General features: G+C 40.9%; 1 protein-coding gene across 1 annotated transcript in view; it reads left to right on the forward strand.

The window, feature by feature from the left end:
- Positions 1 to 135: 135 nt before the first annotated feature.
- LOC138959761 (lysosomal alpha-mannosidase-like) overlaps positions 136 to 16330 on the forward strand; it is a 19441-nt gene continuing 3246 nt past the window's right edge. Inside the window, exons 1-20 of the mRNA XM_070331370.1 lie at positions 136 to 303; positions 2899 to 3001; positions 3299 to 3448; positions 4092 to 4285; positions 4707 to 4815; positions 5670 to 5767; positions 7172 to 7243; positions 8680 to 8796; positions 9238 to 9441; positions 9942 to 10014; positions 10573 to 10612; positions 10859 to 10928; positions 11467 to 11586; positions 12185 to 12310; positions 13001 to 13130; positions 13680 to 13747; positions 14158 to 14397; positions 14771 to 14889; positions 15485 to 15586; positions 15982 to 16069. Of these exons, the coding sequence (XP_070187471.1) occupies positions 193 to 303; positions 2899 to 3001; positions 3299 to 3448; positions 4092 to 4285; positions 4707 to 4815; positions 5670 to 5767; positions 7172 to 7243; positions 8680 to 8796; positions 9238 to 9441; positions 9942 to 10014; positions 10573 to 10612; positions 10859 to 10928; positions 11467 to 11586; positions 12185 to 12310; positions 13001 to 13130; positions 13680 to 13747; positions 14158 to 14397; positions 14771 to 14889; positions 15485 to 15586; positions 15982 to 16069 (2334 nt within the window). The 5' untranslated portion in view covers positions 136 to 192. The remainder of the gene's footprint in view (positions 304 to 2898; positions 3002 to 3298; positions 3449 to 4091; positions 4286 to 4706; positions 4816 to 5669; positions 5768 to 7171; positions 7244 to 8679; positions 8797 to 9237; positions 9442 to 9941; positions 10015 to 10572; positions 10613 to 10858; positions 10929 to 11466; positions 11587 to 12184; positions 12311 to 13000; positions 13131 to 13679; positions 13748 to 14157; positions 14398 to 14770; positions 14890 to 15484; positions 15587 to 15981; positions 16070 to 16330) is intronic.

Consider the following 16330-nt stretch of genomic DNA (forward strand, 5'->3'; position numbering starts at 1 on the left):
ATAAGTGGGTGGGTAGGTGGGCGTGCGTATACGTGCTCATGTGCTTACACCTCCATGTGTCACATGATGTCCTTGGAGTGCACTAAATAGTAAATTGCTGATAAGATATACCGCAAAGACGGAGTTCAGTTTTCACTAATTGATTGACAGTAAAAAGCGAGTATAGGTGCATGCATTTGGTAACAGGCCGTCATGGCGTCGACAGGAAAACTATTTCTCGTTCTGTGTGTTTTGACCGTTTCTGGCAAAGATCTCCGCCCTGTCAAGTTGCACCATGGCGATGACTCAACTTGCGGATATGATGTAAGACTTTTCTCTGTCAAAGTTTATTCTAGTGTTTATTGTTTATGCATGTTTTAAAGGCACAGTAAGCCTCCCGTAAACCATCACAGATACGGTCAGACTTTTACACACAGTACAAACACCCTTTCATTTAAAAACTCAGCGATTGAGAACATCCTAGGTGCCCTCCGTAAAGAGCGAACAATTTTCAAAGAATTTATTTTTGCGTGGTTTATCTTACCCCTGAGCCATCGTGAACCCGTGTGATCCAGTTTCCCTTTTTCACAATGTAGTCGTCAGTTAGTCATTTGAATGCGACTCGATGTGAGCTTATTTACAATAGCATGTTTTTATGCACGAAACAAACGGCTGTGGTTCACAAGAACTCTAGCGATGGCTTTTGACTGTTGAGAGGAACGGCGATATGCATAAACCGTCGTCTGCTACGACCCTTGCGTGACCCTGCTTCCGGGCTTTTCTTTTCAAGTTCAAACTTTCACAACTTCGAATTGTACTGATCTTGTCTTGATGAAAAAAGAATTCTTTTATGATTAAAGAATGTTTGTGTAACAAGCTGTCAATTTATTATTTAAATTTTAAAAGTTAGGTCTAGCACAAAAACGCACCACGGTCCAAAAACATTTTGATAATCATCGATTCACGGCTATCGCCAGTTTACATCGATAGAATGAGACCCGAAGGGAAGTAACTCATGTTTGACCTGAGTTCAGGATGGGTCCAAAAAGTGTTCGAGAAAATCTACAAAATTAATTCTTTAAAAATTGCTCGCTCTTTACGTAGGGCACCTAGGATGTTCCCGTTTGGTGAGCGTTCAAATGGAAGGGTGTTTGTACTGTGTGTAAAAGCCTGACAGTATCTGTGATGGTTTACGGGAGGCTTACTGTTAGGGCGTGATTTCCGGTATTCAAGTGAATACGAAGTTCATAACAGCCGTCCAGCACCAAAGCGAGGCGCCATTGTTGTAGAGGACCAAGTCCAAAAAAATAAATTCTTTGAAAATTTCTCACGCTCGACAGAAAGCAGCCAGGATGTTCCCGTTCGGTGAGCGTTCAAATGGAAGTATGCTTGTACTGTATGTAGACGCTCGGGGAGCTCTGTGAGGGTTTACGGGAGGCTTACTGTGCCTTTAATCAAGCAAAAGTGGAATCTGCCTTGGAAAGTTTCGATCCAAAGAAAAGCGGATTCAGATCTTATGAGCAAGAATGTAGTTCTTTCCAATCATGTTCATACTGAATGGACGTCTCTGCCTGTAGCATTTCTTCTTACAAATTCAGACATACCTCACAAACTTTATGGAGATTTGAAAAACTATTATTTTGAAGATTTATTATACAACATGACCTGACAAAAAAAAGCGGCAATTTCCATGCTGATTCCAACGGAGGTGCGTATTTTTCTTTGCAGAAATGATAAAAACTGAGATACCAGTAACATTGGGTTGCGCACATTCCTTCCAATGTGAACAGTTCGGCTAACCGTCTCAGATCGGGCCAGGCTTTTGCAAGGAATAAGACCGTCTCTCCACACACTTGTCACTACCAACGTCAGCAGCCTGGGTGTTCCTTGGGCACAGTGGGATATATTTGTATGATTTTTGTTTTGTAAGATCGCTAGTGGCTCTTTAAAGGCACAGTGCAGCTCACAGCCTTCGTTTTGCGTTTTTGTTGCAGCTGAGTGCATTTACAGTTCAAAAATCCTCCTATGGTAGTAAAACAAACCCAAAACTACCCAACGACGACATCTGTGAAGCGCGACAGTTTCTTGTTCACGCGAGTGCATAAATTAACCTAGTTATTACGTGGTGTTTGGTCGGAGTTCGATTTAACTGAGTGATTCCGGCCTCCATTTTGTTTTACACAAACTCATGATGACGTCTGACATAGTTTGCTAGTGACGTGTCTTTTTGTGCATGATGTGGTGATCTACCTGATCTAAATTTAGATCCAAAACTAGGTCAAGACCAGCCGAGTCCGTGTGCGAAATTAATTCGTAAAAAAATCGCAGTTCTTGACTCTTTGGGTGCAAGTCAATGAAACTTGGTAGTTCTTCTAACGGATAGCTGCCTGAGGTATGACTAAAAACCCCAGGGGCTCCGTGCACCTGGATTTGACAAGTTCAGTACCTTTACGAAAGCAATTCATCAGAAAATTCCAATCCACACCAGGAAGCACTGTTGATTTAAAAAAAAAATTATATGTGACCCAGTGAAGGGATGGTCCAAGATATGACATGTAAAAAGCCTGGCCAGACCGTGTGAGCCGAACCGTTTTCGGGGGAAGAAGTGCTTCTTTAAGGGAGATATGGACCCAGAACGACAGACAAATATTTTGAAGACAGAGGTATAATTTGCAATTTGCATACATTGGGGAAATTAAAATCAAGGAGATGGTAAGGTTACTATTATTTATACAATTTATCACGAAGAGGAGGGGGTGGGGGGGGGGGGTATATATCTCGGATGAAATATTTCTTAAGCAAATGTTGGTGAGATCACCGACCTTCCCTTGTTCAGTTTGTTGAAAATTCTCTCATTCCGTTTGTTACGAATTTAGTTTCTGTGTAACACTGAATGACTGACAAAGTGTCATGTTCCAGAGCTGTAACCCAGTGAAGGATGACATGATCAATGTGCACGTGGTACCACACACTCACGATGACGTCGGCTGGCTCATCACAGTCGACCAGTACTACTATGAAAGTCAGTGCACTGAGGAATGGCGTAGTTCAACTGTGGGAGTGGGGGGGGGGTGGGGGTGGATATGTACATTCTTGCCGGTAAGATATGAACGAAGAGGTGTTACATGTTGATCACGTTCCATTAAGATGTGTCGAAGAACATTTTCCATCTGAATCTATTCATTTCAATGCGTTATAAAGCGTTTGTTAGTTTGTTTGTTCATGTTTTCTTTTTTAGGATTACTCGGAAAACGAACCCTATGTTATTGAATATATTGTGACAACATCGACAAATAGTTGTTATGTGCATCAAACACAGGGGTACAGTACATCCTGGACAGCGTCATCCCAGAGCTGGAGAAGGATCCCAGCAAGCGCTTCATCTACGTGGAGATCGCTTTCTTCGCTCGCTGGTACAGGGAACAGGACGACGCAACCATGCACACCGTGCAGAGACTCGTAGATGAAGGTGGGATGTGTAGCCTGTGTCTTTTTTCATTTCTGTTTACTCCTAATGTTTTAGTAGAAACGCTGTTACGGGTGCTGATCATAGAAGTGGTGTGAGTGTGGGTAGGGGGGGGGGCTGGAGGTGTGTGTTTGAGGGCTTTGTAATCAAAAATCAAACAAAAGAATGTTAAGACTATGAAACGTGTCATTAACGAAGCATTCAAGATAACATCGATATATCGCTCCTTACCGAGAAAAAAATAGACACATTAGGCAAATAATGAAAATGCATCATTGGTATTTATCTCTCACTCCAGAATGAAGTGTTCCACTTTTGAACAACCTTTTTGTAACCATTTTTAACACAGTGTGACAAAGTGCATTTTTTTTTTACAGCAAAAGTTGCACACATGCTAAACAAAAGTGTTTAGTTGAACAATAGGGTACCCTGTTTGCTACTTTTGCTGGTAGAATTGTGTACTATGTCACACTGTGTTCCAAGTTAATTACAGAAAAGGTGTTCAAAAGTGGAACACTTCAATTTAGAGTGTATTGTTCGTCCAGAGATCGAGGTTCTAGTGAATGTTTGGGTTTTGTCATTGAACAGTTCCAAAAACTCGCTATTTGTTATTAAAATTGTGTTTTAACATGTTTACACACCTCAGGTCGCCTGGAGTTCATACTGGGCGGATGGTCAATGAACGATGAAGGGGCCACTCATTACAACGCCATCATAGACCAGCACGCTCTGGGCTTTGAGTTTCTGCGTGAGACCTTTGGCAAGTGCGGTAAACCCCGCGTGGGGTGGCAGCTTGACCCCTTTGGTCACTCCAGAGAGCAAGCGTCCATCTTTGCACGGGTATTTGGATTTTGTTTTGTGGTTGGTGAAGGTTCTGAATGCTTGAATGATGATATGAAAACTTCGAAAACAATCGTGCAGGTGCTTTTCTTGATTATTTGCGTTTGAAAGAAAAAGAAAAAGACAGCATCGACGTGGCTTTAATCAAAACATTTATTTTGTTAAAAGCACAGAATCGAAATGCATGCATTCACAACCAGCGAAGTGCTATAACTTGTTTCGTACTCGTTGTCATCATAAGCAGCAGCATTAGCAGCACACAATAAACAGCAGCAGCAGCAATATTTTCATCATCATGATCATCATCACCATCATCATCATCATCATCATCATCATCACCATCATCATCGTCGTCATCGTCATCGTCGTCATCATTGTATTGACAACATTTTCACACACAACTTCGTGGTTGAAATTACAGTTCGGCTTTGACTCGCTGTTCATCGGTCGTCTTGACTACGAAGACAAGACGTTCCGTCAGAACCAAACAACGATGGAGATGATATGGCGGGGTAGTCCCAACAGTCTCGGTAGGTCCCGATTTTATCTTTTATATTGTATGCACTAAATTATATGTGTAAACAGTATAAAACAACGGCTAAAAATCCCAGATTTCTTTTTCTTTTTTGATGACACCATTTTGTGTTAGCCGTATTGTCACTTTCTTATCTGATGCTATCTTTATCACACTTTACTGAGCCTGTTCTTTTGCTTTCTGCTCCTATTGTTTATCATCACCATTTGGCTTGTAATCGTCAATTAGGACAAAAATCGTGGCCTGAAGTGTCGAATGGGTCAACAAAGGTGCACCTAACGCTGTTAAAATTATGATAGTATTCAACTATAGGGTGATAAAAACATGGGTTCATGCATGAATTATCATCGCAGCCATCAACATTTTGGTTGCTCATGATGCTAAAACACAACCGCTTGGTACACCGTTTTAATTAAGGACACTAGATACCGTTGTTATTGTTCATACGAGGCATGATCAAGATTCTCTGACGCCTAAATAAAATGGAAACAACAATTGTAAATGTACAGCTAATATTCGTATTGCGATTATGTGGAAAGGTCACTCACGCATTCGCACACAATCATACGCACGCAAGCACGCACCCCTACATGAACATGCACGCACGCTCGTACACATACACACACACACACACACACGCACACACGCGCACACACACACACACACACACACACGCTCGCACGCTCGCACACACACACACACACACACACACGCACACACACACACACACACACACACAACCACACACACACAACCCCACACATATACTCAGAGGCAACTCAAAGCTGATTTCGCTTCACCTTTGCCTGTAAGAGCTGATTACGCTTCTCCTTTTCTTCTTATATGTAGGAACGCAAGCCGACCTGTTCACTGGTGTGTTGCCAAACCTCTATCAACCTCCAGGGCAGTTCTGTTTCGACATCACCTGTCCTGACGCTCCTTTTGTTGTAAGATAGGTTCTGCTTCAATAGACTTTGACACCCTTTTGTTGTAAGATAGGTTCTGCTTCAATAGACTTTGACACCCTTTTTGTTACATTTAGTCAAGTTTTGACTAAATGTTTTAACGTAGAGGGGGAATCGAGACGAGGGTCGTGGTGTATGTGCGTGCGTGCGTGTGTGTGTGTGTGTGTCTGTCTGTCTGTCTGTGTGTGTGTGTAGAGCGATTCAGACTAAACTACTGGACCGATCTTTATGAAATTTGACATGAGAGTTCCTGGGTATGAAATCCCCAGACATTTTTTTCATTTTTTTGATAAATGTCTTTTATGACGTCATATCCGGCTTTTCGTGAAAGTTGAGGCGGCACTGTCACGCTCTCATTTTTCAACCAAATTGGTTGAAATTTTGATCAAGTAATCTTCGACGAAGCCCGGACTTCGGTATTGCATTTCAGCTTGGTGGCTTAAAAATTAATTAATGACTTTGGTCATTAAAAATCTGAAAATTGTAAAAAAAAAAAAAAAATTATAAAACGATCCAAATTTATCTTATTCTCCATCATTTTCTAATTCCAAAAACATATAAATATGTTATATTTGCATTAAAAACAAGCTCTGAAAATTAAAAATATAAAAATTATTATCAATATTAAATTGTCCAAATCAATTTAAAAACACTTTCATCTTATTCCTTGTCGGTTCCTGATTCCAAAAACATATAGATATGATATGTTTGGATTAAAAACACGCTCAGAAAGTTAAAACAAAGAGAGGTACAGAAAAGCGTGCTATCCTTCTTAGCGCAACTACTACCCCGCTCTTCTTGTCAATTTCACTGCCTTTGCCATGAGCGGTGGACTGACGATGCTACGAGTATACGGTCTTGCTGAAAAATGGCATTGCGTTCAGCTTCATTCTGTGAGTTCGACAGCTACTTGACTAAATGTTGTATTTTCGCCTTACGCGACTTGTTTAAAGATAGGTTCTGCTTCAATAGACTTTGACACCCTTTTTGTTTTAAGATAGGTTCTGCTTCAATAGACTTTGACACCCTTTTTGTTTTAAGCAAGTAATTTTGTTGTTTTTTGCTGTTTTTCTTCTAAATTTTTTAGAAACTACGGCATGTTGGTGAGGTGTGTGACTTATAACTTAAGTCCTGTTTCATCTACTTCCCAGACTTTTGACTGCACTCCGAGTCATACATTTGAATATTTTTGTAATCGCTGACTTGGTGTATTATTTGCGTATATTTAAGTATTATAGAACACTCTTCCTTTAAAAAAAATTCGATCCACTAGCGAGACTAAGATAATGGTGTCGCCTGCCATCGATTCTGTCTGTCTGCTTTTGTCTACATCTTGTGCTTACCCGCTCTGAAGAATAGGTGATGGAAATATGTGTGCGCTTTTAGGATGACCCACGCCTTCACGACGTGAACGTCAAGGACAAAGTGGATACCTTCCTTTCGGAAATGGCAGATCAAGTAAGTACAATCCCGTTTTCCTTTTTTTAGTGTAGGCTTATCTTTGTATGCCGTCTGTTTGGACGCTAAATTGTAAATTTATTATAGACGTCAAATTAATCAATTATAGACAAATAGAATACAAATAAATGCAACATGATTAGAAAGATGACTTTGAGACCGAACCAAAAAGAATCAACACCCGCAAGGCAAATCACTCAATACTAGATTAACGCACAAAGCTTCCTCAAGCTGAAAACGATCTTTGAATTGTTTGTACAACCGTACCCCGGTTGATCAGGACCTCGGCATAAAAAACAAGTCGCGTGAAGCGATATAAAAAAAACATTTAGTCAATCTGTTTGCATCAAGATAAAAGATCAACATCAAAAACCAGTCATCGCCGAAGACCGAGACGGGTCACGCTCATCTTCGCGAATCATGCAAACATAGTACATATACTTAACCTACTTTCTTTCATTCTGAGCTCGTTTTAAAGTTAACATAACATATCTATATATTTTGTTTAATTGAGGAGAAGATGAGGAATACAATGCAATCATTTTTAAATCTGTAAGTAAAAATTCGTTTTTAATAACAACTTTAATCTGCAAACTAATCAACCAGTTTTTAAGCTTTCGAGCTGAAATGTAATTTACCAAAGTCCGAACTTAGTCAAAGATTGCTTGACGAAAATGTCAATCCATTTGATGGAACAATGAGGGTGTGACAGTGCCGCCTCAACTTTCACTAAAAGCCGAATATGACGTCATCAAAGACATTTCTCGAAATAACAAAGAAAGCATCTGGGGATATCATACCCAGGAACTCTCATGTACAGTTTCATGAAGATCAGTCAAGCAGTTTTCTCTGAAACGCTCTACACACACACACACACACACACACACGCACACACACACATACACACACACACACACACACACACACACACACACACTCACACGTACACCAACACCCTCATCCCGATTCCCTGTCCATGTTTAAACATTTAGTCAAAACTTGACGAAATGTAAAAATAGGGCGCGGGTGAGGAGGGGGGGACGGGGTCACAGGGAACGCCGCAGGGGGGCGGGAGTGGGCGTGGTAGAAAAAGAACAAGTGAACGGAGGGGGAGGAAGACATAGGTTATAATGAAAAGCAATGTGTACAATTATGAACAAGAAGATTCAAGGGATGTCGGATGAATTCATCTCCTGGCCCATGAGTGCATCCAATCGCTTGCACGTTCTGGTCAAACCTTTTAGGTTATTCATCGTCTCAGCCAATCGACTGTGATAGTCGTCTAGATGACCTGAGGGCAGAAGAAGCAGACATCACCCCCAGCCTGTTCTGTTGGCGGTCGTCCACAGCCTCGTGGTCTTGGCAGGTCATCACCGTCCAGTCAATCATTTTGTCTGACCAGCTCTTATGTATAATGAGTCTATCTTGCGTTGCAGGCTAAACAGTACACTTCCAATCACCTGATAGTGACCATGGGGTCGGACTTCCAGTACCAGGCTGCCCAACACTGGTACATCAACCTGGACAAGCTCATCAAACATGTCAACGCCAGGGTGAGGCCTTTATGAAGTTCGGTTTGTTGCAGCATAGCAGGTGGAATCTTTGAAAAGACACGTGTGCTACTTGGACACCAAACCATCGTTTGCCTATCTGAAATATATATATGAAGTAACTGTAGCGCGCAGACAGTGTGCGGTAGCACTGTCATTTTCGTTATCCAACACTGTAGTTTTGTAAGGCTATAGCTATTAGTTGAACTTCAATCAGAAAGGGATTTGTGCTACATTCAAATTCTTCTCCAGCGCTCTTGGGCTGCAACTCCCACGTGCACTCGTGTTTTGCACGAGCGGGTTTTACGCGTATAACCGTTTTCCCCCTGCCGTTTACTCGTTGACTTGATCGTACAAATGACAAAGGTGATCATAGATCATAGATCATATATCATATCATAGGACCTGCTTCGGCTATAGTTAGTATGCTTCCTTTATTTTCAGCAAGCCAACGGCAGCAAAGTGAACGTGCTGTATTCTACTCCGTCCTGCTACACGTACCACGTCAACAAGGCTGGAAAGACGTACACCACTAAGGAGGACGACTTCTTCCCCTACCCCATCCGTCCCCACAGCTTCATGACCGGCTACTTTACCAGCAGAGCCGCTCTCAAGGGCTACATCAGACGTACCAACAACTTCTTCCAGGTCGGTCATTCAGGCATTCACTCCCTCCCTCACTCACTCTCTCACTGATCTATTTTATCATTCAGTCAGTCAATCAATCAACCATTTTATTTCGAGAGTTTGTCCTGAAGGTCATTACTCGTAGAATGAATGTGTAAACAAGTCAGCTTTTTATAGTTTGTTCCATGTTACAGCTTTCAATGAATTTTGAATTTAATGACAGCTATAACATGCAAGTTATGCGTGTCGTAGCCTTGTGTTTTCGAACTTTATAACGATCTATTTCTGTCATTTATACATGCAAAGCCACCAAAATAACAAGGGACACTAAGCATAAGCTAGTCCACGTCTCTATTACACGAAGTGTGTGCTTGGGTGCATATCATGTCAATAAAACAGCTTTGAATGCAAGGTTTTGGTTTCTGATAGCAATATTTTTCAAGACGTCTTTGAATACGGGCATGCACTGTGGTCTATATTTTCTGTACATCTGTACATTTTGCTGTATCAATCTGTTTCAGGTTATAAAGCAGCTTGATGCCCTGGCTATGCTCGAAGACACCGACAACAGCACTTTCAACATAAACATTCTAGGTATACATTTTTTATTTTGGGTACCATTTTGGCATTTCATGCTGTGCTGACGTTGCATCAAAACCGATTTTGTCTTAGAATAAACGACTAAAACATTGAGTTAACTGTTGTAATGAAATTACCTAAAATGAATGGCGATGTATGCCGAAAGTCCCATTCAAGATGTCTGTTTGTCTTTACGCAGACGGCAGGTAATAGCAAGTACCTCAAGCATTGTTCATTGACGATAGCAAATAAAGACCCACTTATAACCCAGAAAACAAACTGAATTGAATTTGGGGTCAAAACGCCTTCAAAAACCCGAAATGCATTAACACAGAAACAAACAAATGCACAAACACAGGAGCAACCAAACAAACACAAAAACAAACTATTGAAAAAGTCAAACAAACAAAAACAAAAATCATGAACATTTTAAATTGAGAAAAGAGTCTCGAATATCAGGTATTGGCTATTGCTTGCCCTAGCTCATAGTGTAAAAAGCAAACTTACAGTTTTTGCTCCTGGGTTTTGCCTCGACTTTCTTATAAAATAATATTGATACACTGGTTGTTTCAGCGGAGGCAATGGGCGTGGCGCAGCACCATGATGCAGTATCGTAAGTGTCCTTGCAAAATAAATGTATATGCAACATTGAATTAAGTCATTTGTGTAATAGGCTGCATATTGCATGCTGACAGTTGCAGTCACAGAACAAACTTCTGGCCTATGGCTGTCTGAAACCTGATGAAGTGTACTTGTAAAGATGATTCTAGATGTAGTAAGGTTCCCTGTACTAAGTACATTTGACAGGTAAGACAAGTTCCTTTTGATTTCTCCTGAATGAAACATAAATGTGTTTCAGTGGAACAGAAAAACAAGTTGTCGCGTACGATTATGCGGAAAGGCTGGCGAATGGAATTATGGAGGGACAGGTGAGTTCTTTTTGTTCAATGTCAAAGATATTGCCGATGAAGTTCACTGAAGTTCAGCGAAAGCCTCTGAATATGTCGAATCAAACAAAACAACAACAACAAGAAAACTTACAAGATTGTTCAAATACAAAACATTTTTATCGTTATTTATAAAACTCTCCATACATTAATCCATCTTGTTTTCATGTTTGTAATGAAACTTAAGTTAACGTCGATCGGCCATTGCCTTAAAATGTGATGGTCGGTGAAACTCTATGAATTAATACAGGTATAGGCTCCTTATGTTCTTCATGTGTATCTATTTGTATATACACCGGCGACCATTGCTGCCTTTTTGGTAGAGCCAAAAATAAGACGCAAATGAGAAAAAAAAACAATTGGAAGAATCTGGCTCGGTAATGTTGTCAAGCCCTACTTCTTGAGACAGACAAAACGACAAAAAACGCACACTTACTTACTTACTTACTGCCCGTTATGCCGGTTGGGATGTAGGGCAGCAAAAACTCACACACATAGACAAAGTGGTTGCTTTTTGCAGAAAGTGTACAACGATGCAGTAAAGAAACTGTCAGCACGAAACGGCGACACGGTTCTGGAGCACAACTTCTGTACACTCCTCAATATCAGCGTTTGTCCTCTATCAGAAGACCAAAACCAGGTACGCAGTCGTGTAGCTTCTGGCTTTCCTTTTTGTTAAAGACAGTAATCCTCTATTTTATACGACACAAAGATTATAGGGATGAATGTATTACATCAACGACTAGGAGGAGTTGACACGAATGTTGCGTCCTTGTCGGTGTAAGACTGTGCAGATTATTATGGAAAGTAGAAAGTATGAAAGAATCAAATATACAGCAGTTCAACCAAAACTGTTTTCATATATATATACAAAGAATGAGGAGCATTCTTCGTTCAAAAGATCCTTGATGTGAAGTGTCTGGGGATAAAGCAAACCCAACTTCTAGAAGCAGTAGATTCTTGACACCAAATTACCCAGCAAAGCAGAAATAGATGGGTAGCTCTTGCCTTGTGAAAGAATGCGTCTTGCTTTACGACAACAATGGCTTTGTTTCCTAACAGTAACACTTATATATTACCCCCCCCCCCCCCCCCCCCCCCCGCCATCCCTTATGGCTAATGCGAAACATCAAAACTTCAAGTGTGAGTTGAAGTTACAAATCTAAAATGATTTCAATGTATGAAACGAAAGTCATATAAAATGACCTAATATGAAGAGTGTATGGGTCTTGTTTCAGTTCATGGTAACAGTATACAACCCGATAGCACGGACAGGACTGGAGCACGTTCGTCTTCCTGTGTCCACGGATCAGACTGCGTCCTTCAAGGTCACAGGACCAGATGGACAGGAAGTGACATCAGAGGTGATGCACTATTGTTCTTTGTTTGTGGCGTTTTTGTTTTGTCTGTTTAACCTTTTAGTGTGCTCACTGCCTACATTTTTTATCCCAATTTAACTGTTCTGCCAAGAAAGTATTCTTTCTTTCTGATTGCACCTGATTTTGTTTCGGGGGGGGGGGGGGGGGGGGGGGGAGGGGGAGGGTTGGAGAGGGTAGTGTATGAGGTTTATTGACCAATAGTTTCAAAACCAGATGAAACGAATGGTTCTCGTTATCCGGAACATAAAATTCATTTAGGTGATCTTTGTTGTATGGTTATTCCCACTCGTTGGCTGCTGTCGAACTTTATTAGAGCTGGCAACACTTTTTTTCCACAAACATTTCTGGTACTTGAGCAATAGCAAATTACATCAAAAGAACGGTTCTCTCAGACCGGGTCAAACTTGTGTTCGTTGTGTTGATCTTTGTTAAGTGATTAATTCATTTAAGTTCGTGTTAGATAGAACAGGCAACACTGTTTATCGCACAAGCACATGTGATGCAAGTATCAACTGTACACTGTTTGGTTACATCTTATGTTTCTAGGTCAAAGTGTCCGAATATGCTTTTGCACATAAAACACTGATGTGATTGTACTGCTCTATGTTTTTCTACCTTTTATTCCCACTTTCGTCTGTAAAAATAAACTGCATAATCATGCTGATTTGTTTCCAGCTGATTCCCATCTCTCCAGACACCTTCAGAATCCCAGAAAGGAAGAAGGACACTGCTAAATACGAACTGGTCTTCCCGGCCAGCCTGGTGCCCCTGGGATACAGCGTGTATACCGTCACACGCAACGCAGGTAACAGTAGCAGGGCTCCCCAAAATGTGCGTCCCTGCGACCTGTGCGCACTACGTAGAATCGTACCAGGACTTTGTGGAGTGGGTCCTGTAACGCACTTAACCTGAAAAGAGCGGACCCAGAGACGCACTACATGTCCATTATCATGCGTAAAATCATTATGAAATCAAAGCAATTGAATGACTAACGACAGTGACTGAACAAACCAAGACTTCTCTTCTTGACCCTGATACCTCTGACATCATAAGCTAAAAATGTTGGAGAAGACGTCATAATGCAAAGCTTGACCTCACATAAAACATTATGTGACTTCTCCCAGAAACTGACAGAGAATTATGAAAAAGAAGTCTGTCTCGGTCATTTCGTCTTATCAGCAGAAGAAAATGAATCATAAGGTCACCACCGCCAAGCTGTGCATGTATCGGTGTCGGATTGAATTAAATTGAGCACTTAATTCTTGCAGCTCGGCGAAAAGAACAGTTAACTGCCTACCCAAAAAAAGCACATTTCGTTCAGCTGGAAAATCTTGACACCTTTTTCTGCTTTTAGTGTTGCAGAAAGCCGCACTGGAGAAAAAAACGTTCGTCCAAGGGGTCGATGTTGTATTGCAGAATGAGGTAAGCCAAAATAATTTTACTTTCTCATTAAAAGAAGTACATGTATCACAGAAACCTCGGAATATGTTTTATTAATCACCCCGATAGAAGTTTGCTAACATTTACTTTCTATCTCAAGCTTAAGCGCGGTCTAACCGCGGACACTGCAAAAAGACACCTAGATATTGCGAAGCTTGGTCTCTCTCATCATTTTCGAGTGAGAATGTTTATTGCCTTCCCTGCTCACATTTTTTAACTGATACATACATAAACTTGAAATGAAGAAATAGACAGAAAAACACTCCCATAAGACGTAACAAGAACAGTTGCAAACCCCAATAACGACATTGAACATTATTTCAGAATTGAAAATGATATCATTCTATCATTAAGGATTAAAAGAATAGAACTTGTGCTGATTGTTTTTGCAGTTTATTTCTGTGTCGTTTGACGGGACAACAGGCGCCTTGAAAAGCATGACCAACCTGGAGAAGAGAATCTCCATAGACGTCACGCAGTCTTTTAACTACTACAACTCTTTCGCTGGCAACAACAGCCAGCCAGAGTTCCAATCGTCGGGCGCCTACATTTTCCGCCCGAACGGTTCTTCTGTGCCAGTTTCCATGGGCAATGGGCAAGCCAAGCTGACCACCAAAACCTATTTTGTACAGGTGGGTGCTGCTCTAAATTTGCTTTGAATTTTTTGGTTTAGGGTAGATTCGATTACTAATATTATTTTTATCAAACATCCATCATTCAGAAATGATCGAACACAAATTTAAATGTTAAGCAATGAGGAATACAGTATAAAATGAACTTCTGAGAAAGCTTTTTTTATATTCAAAGGTTAATTCAATGTATCCTTCGTTGTCTTACTCGAGTGGGTGTAACGTAAAGCACAAATTCGTCACATTTTTCTGAAGAAATGCTTACATCAGTGATGGAAATATTTATTGTGAAAACTCACATCAGTAAGATTGCTAAACCTTCTAAAGCTGCTTAACGTTGTGAGATTGCTCAAACAGAACCATTTCTGTTGACCAGAGCGAGATGGTCCAGGAGGTGTACCAAGAGTTCTCTCCCTGGGTAACGCAGTCAGTCAAACTGTACAACCACCACCGCTTTGTGCAATTCCACTGGACCGTGGGACCCATTCCTATCACGTGAGTGATGACGATGAAATCGGCTGCGATTGTTTTTGGTGGATTGCTGTTCTTACGGATCAATATTTCAGCCTTTGACAGCTTGATCAGGTGTGAGAACCAAAGAGTTAAAAGGTTTTGGGAGCCTCGGATGTTAAAAGAAGGTTTGATGGTGCTTTCAAAAGATTTACGTCGAATTTGAGTTTTCTTGTGAATGTTTTATCCACCGGTTGTTGGGGTAAGGGAACATTCGCTGAAGTTATTGAATGATCCTAAAAAATGTCGAATCTAGCATAGACTCTTTAACGTAGGCCTAAATACTCTTTCTCTATCCCTCTCTCACTCTCCCCCCCCCCCCTTTTTTACTCTCTCTCTCTCTCTCTCGCTCTCTCTCTCTCTCTCTCTCTCGCTCTCTCTCTCTCTCTCTCTCTCTCGCTCTCTCTCTCTCTCTCTCTCTCTCTCTCTCTCTCTCTCACTCACTCACTCCCTTTTGCGTGCATGCGTCCGTGTGTTTGTGTGTGTAGCATTCTTTATAATTATGTTTTTCTAATCAACCCGATCTGAAATTACTGCAATGGCATAAGGATGCTCAATGGTCAAAAGTTTCTGTTTACAGAGATAACCACGGCAAGGAAATTGTGAATCGTTTCCAGACCAGTCTCCGCAACAATCAAGTCTTTTACACCGACGCCAATGGACGTGAAATGCTGAAACGACAGTGAGATGCTTTCACGTTTAGAATAATACATTTATGCATTTATGCGTCACCAAAACCCAGAGAACACAACAAGTCTAGAGCTGACTCCACTGTATAGAAGCAAAAATGTCGACCATATATGACGGTTTCTTTTTGGGCAGGAAAGGGTAGGTTTCTCAATTTGTTTAAAAATTTTATTCATGTATTCATTGAGTGATGTTTTTACTTGTTCAAGTATTTCTTTACTTATGTATTCAGTTATTCATGTATATTTTGTTTGTCTATTTATGTATAGTTTGTTAGCTTATTATTATGTTTTACAATAACCTCACAACCGATTAGCAAACATCGAGTCAAGAGATATTCAATGCACTTGTTTGTATTACAAACCTAAATGTTCTTCTCTCTCCCGCCAGACTGAATTACCGGCAGACATGGCCCTTGAACAACACGGAACCCATCTCTGGGAACTACTACCCTGTCAACAGCAGAATCTACATCAGGGTCGGTTTGAGACTTATCTTTCTAAGGAACTGATAATTATTTAAAATGATATCCAAAAGCAAATCCATTCTTCACATACCCTAACTAAACCCGGCGTTCTCATAAGATAGCAATTTTGTCTCTCGCATGTTTTTCTTATGAGTGTGTGTGTGTGTGTGTGTGTGTGTGTGTGTGTGTGTGTGTGTGTGTGTGTGTGTGTGTGTGTGTGCGCGTGCGTGCGTGCGCGCGCGTGCGTGAGTGCGTGCGTGCGTGCGTGTGTGG

Source organism: Littorina saxatilis, linkage group LG2 (assembly GCF_037325665.1).
Source record: "Littorina saxatilis isolate snail1 linkage group LG2, US_GU_Lsax_2.0, whole genome shotgun sequence".
NCBI lineage: Eukaryota > Metazoa > Mollusca > Gastropoda > Littorinimorpha > Littorinidae > Littorina > Littorina saxatilis.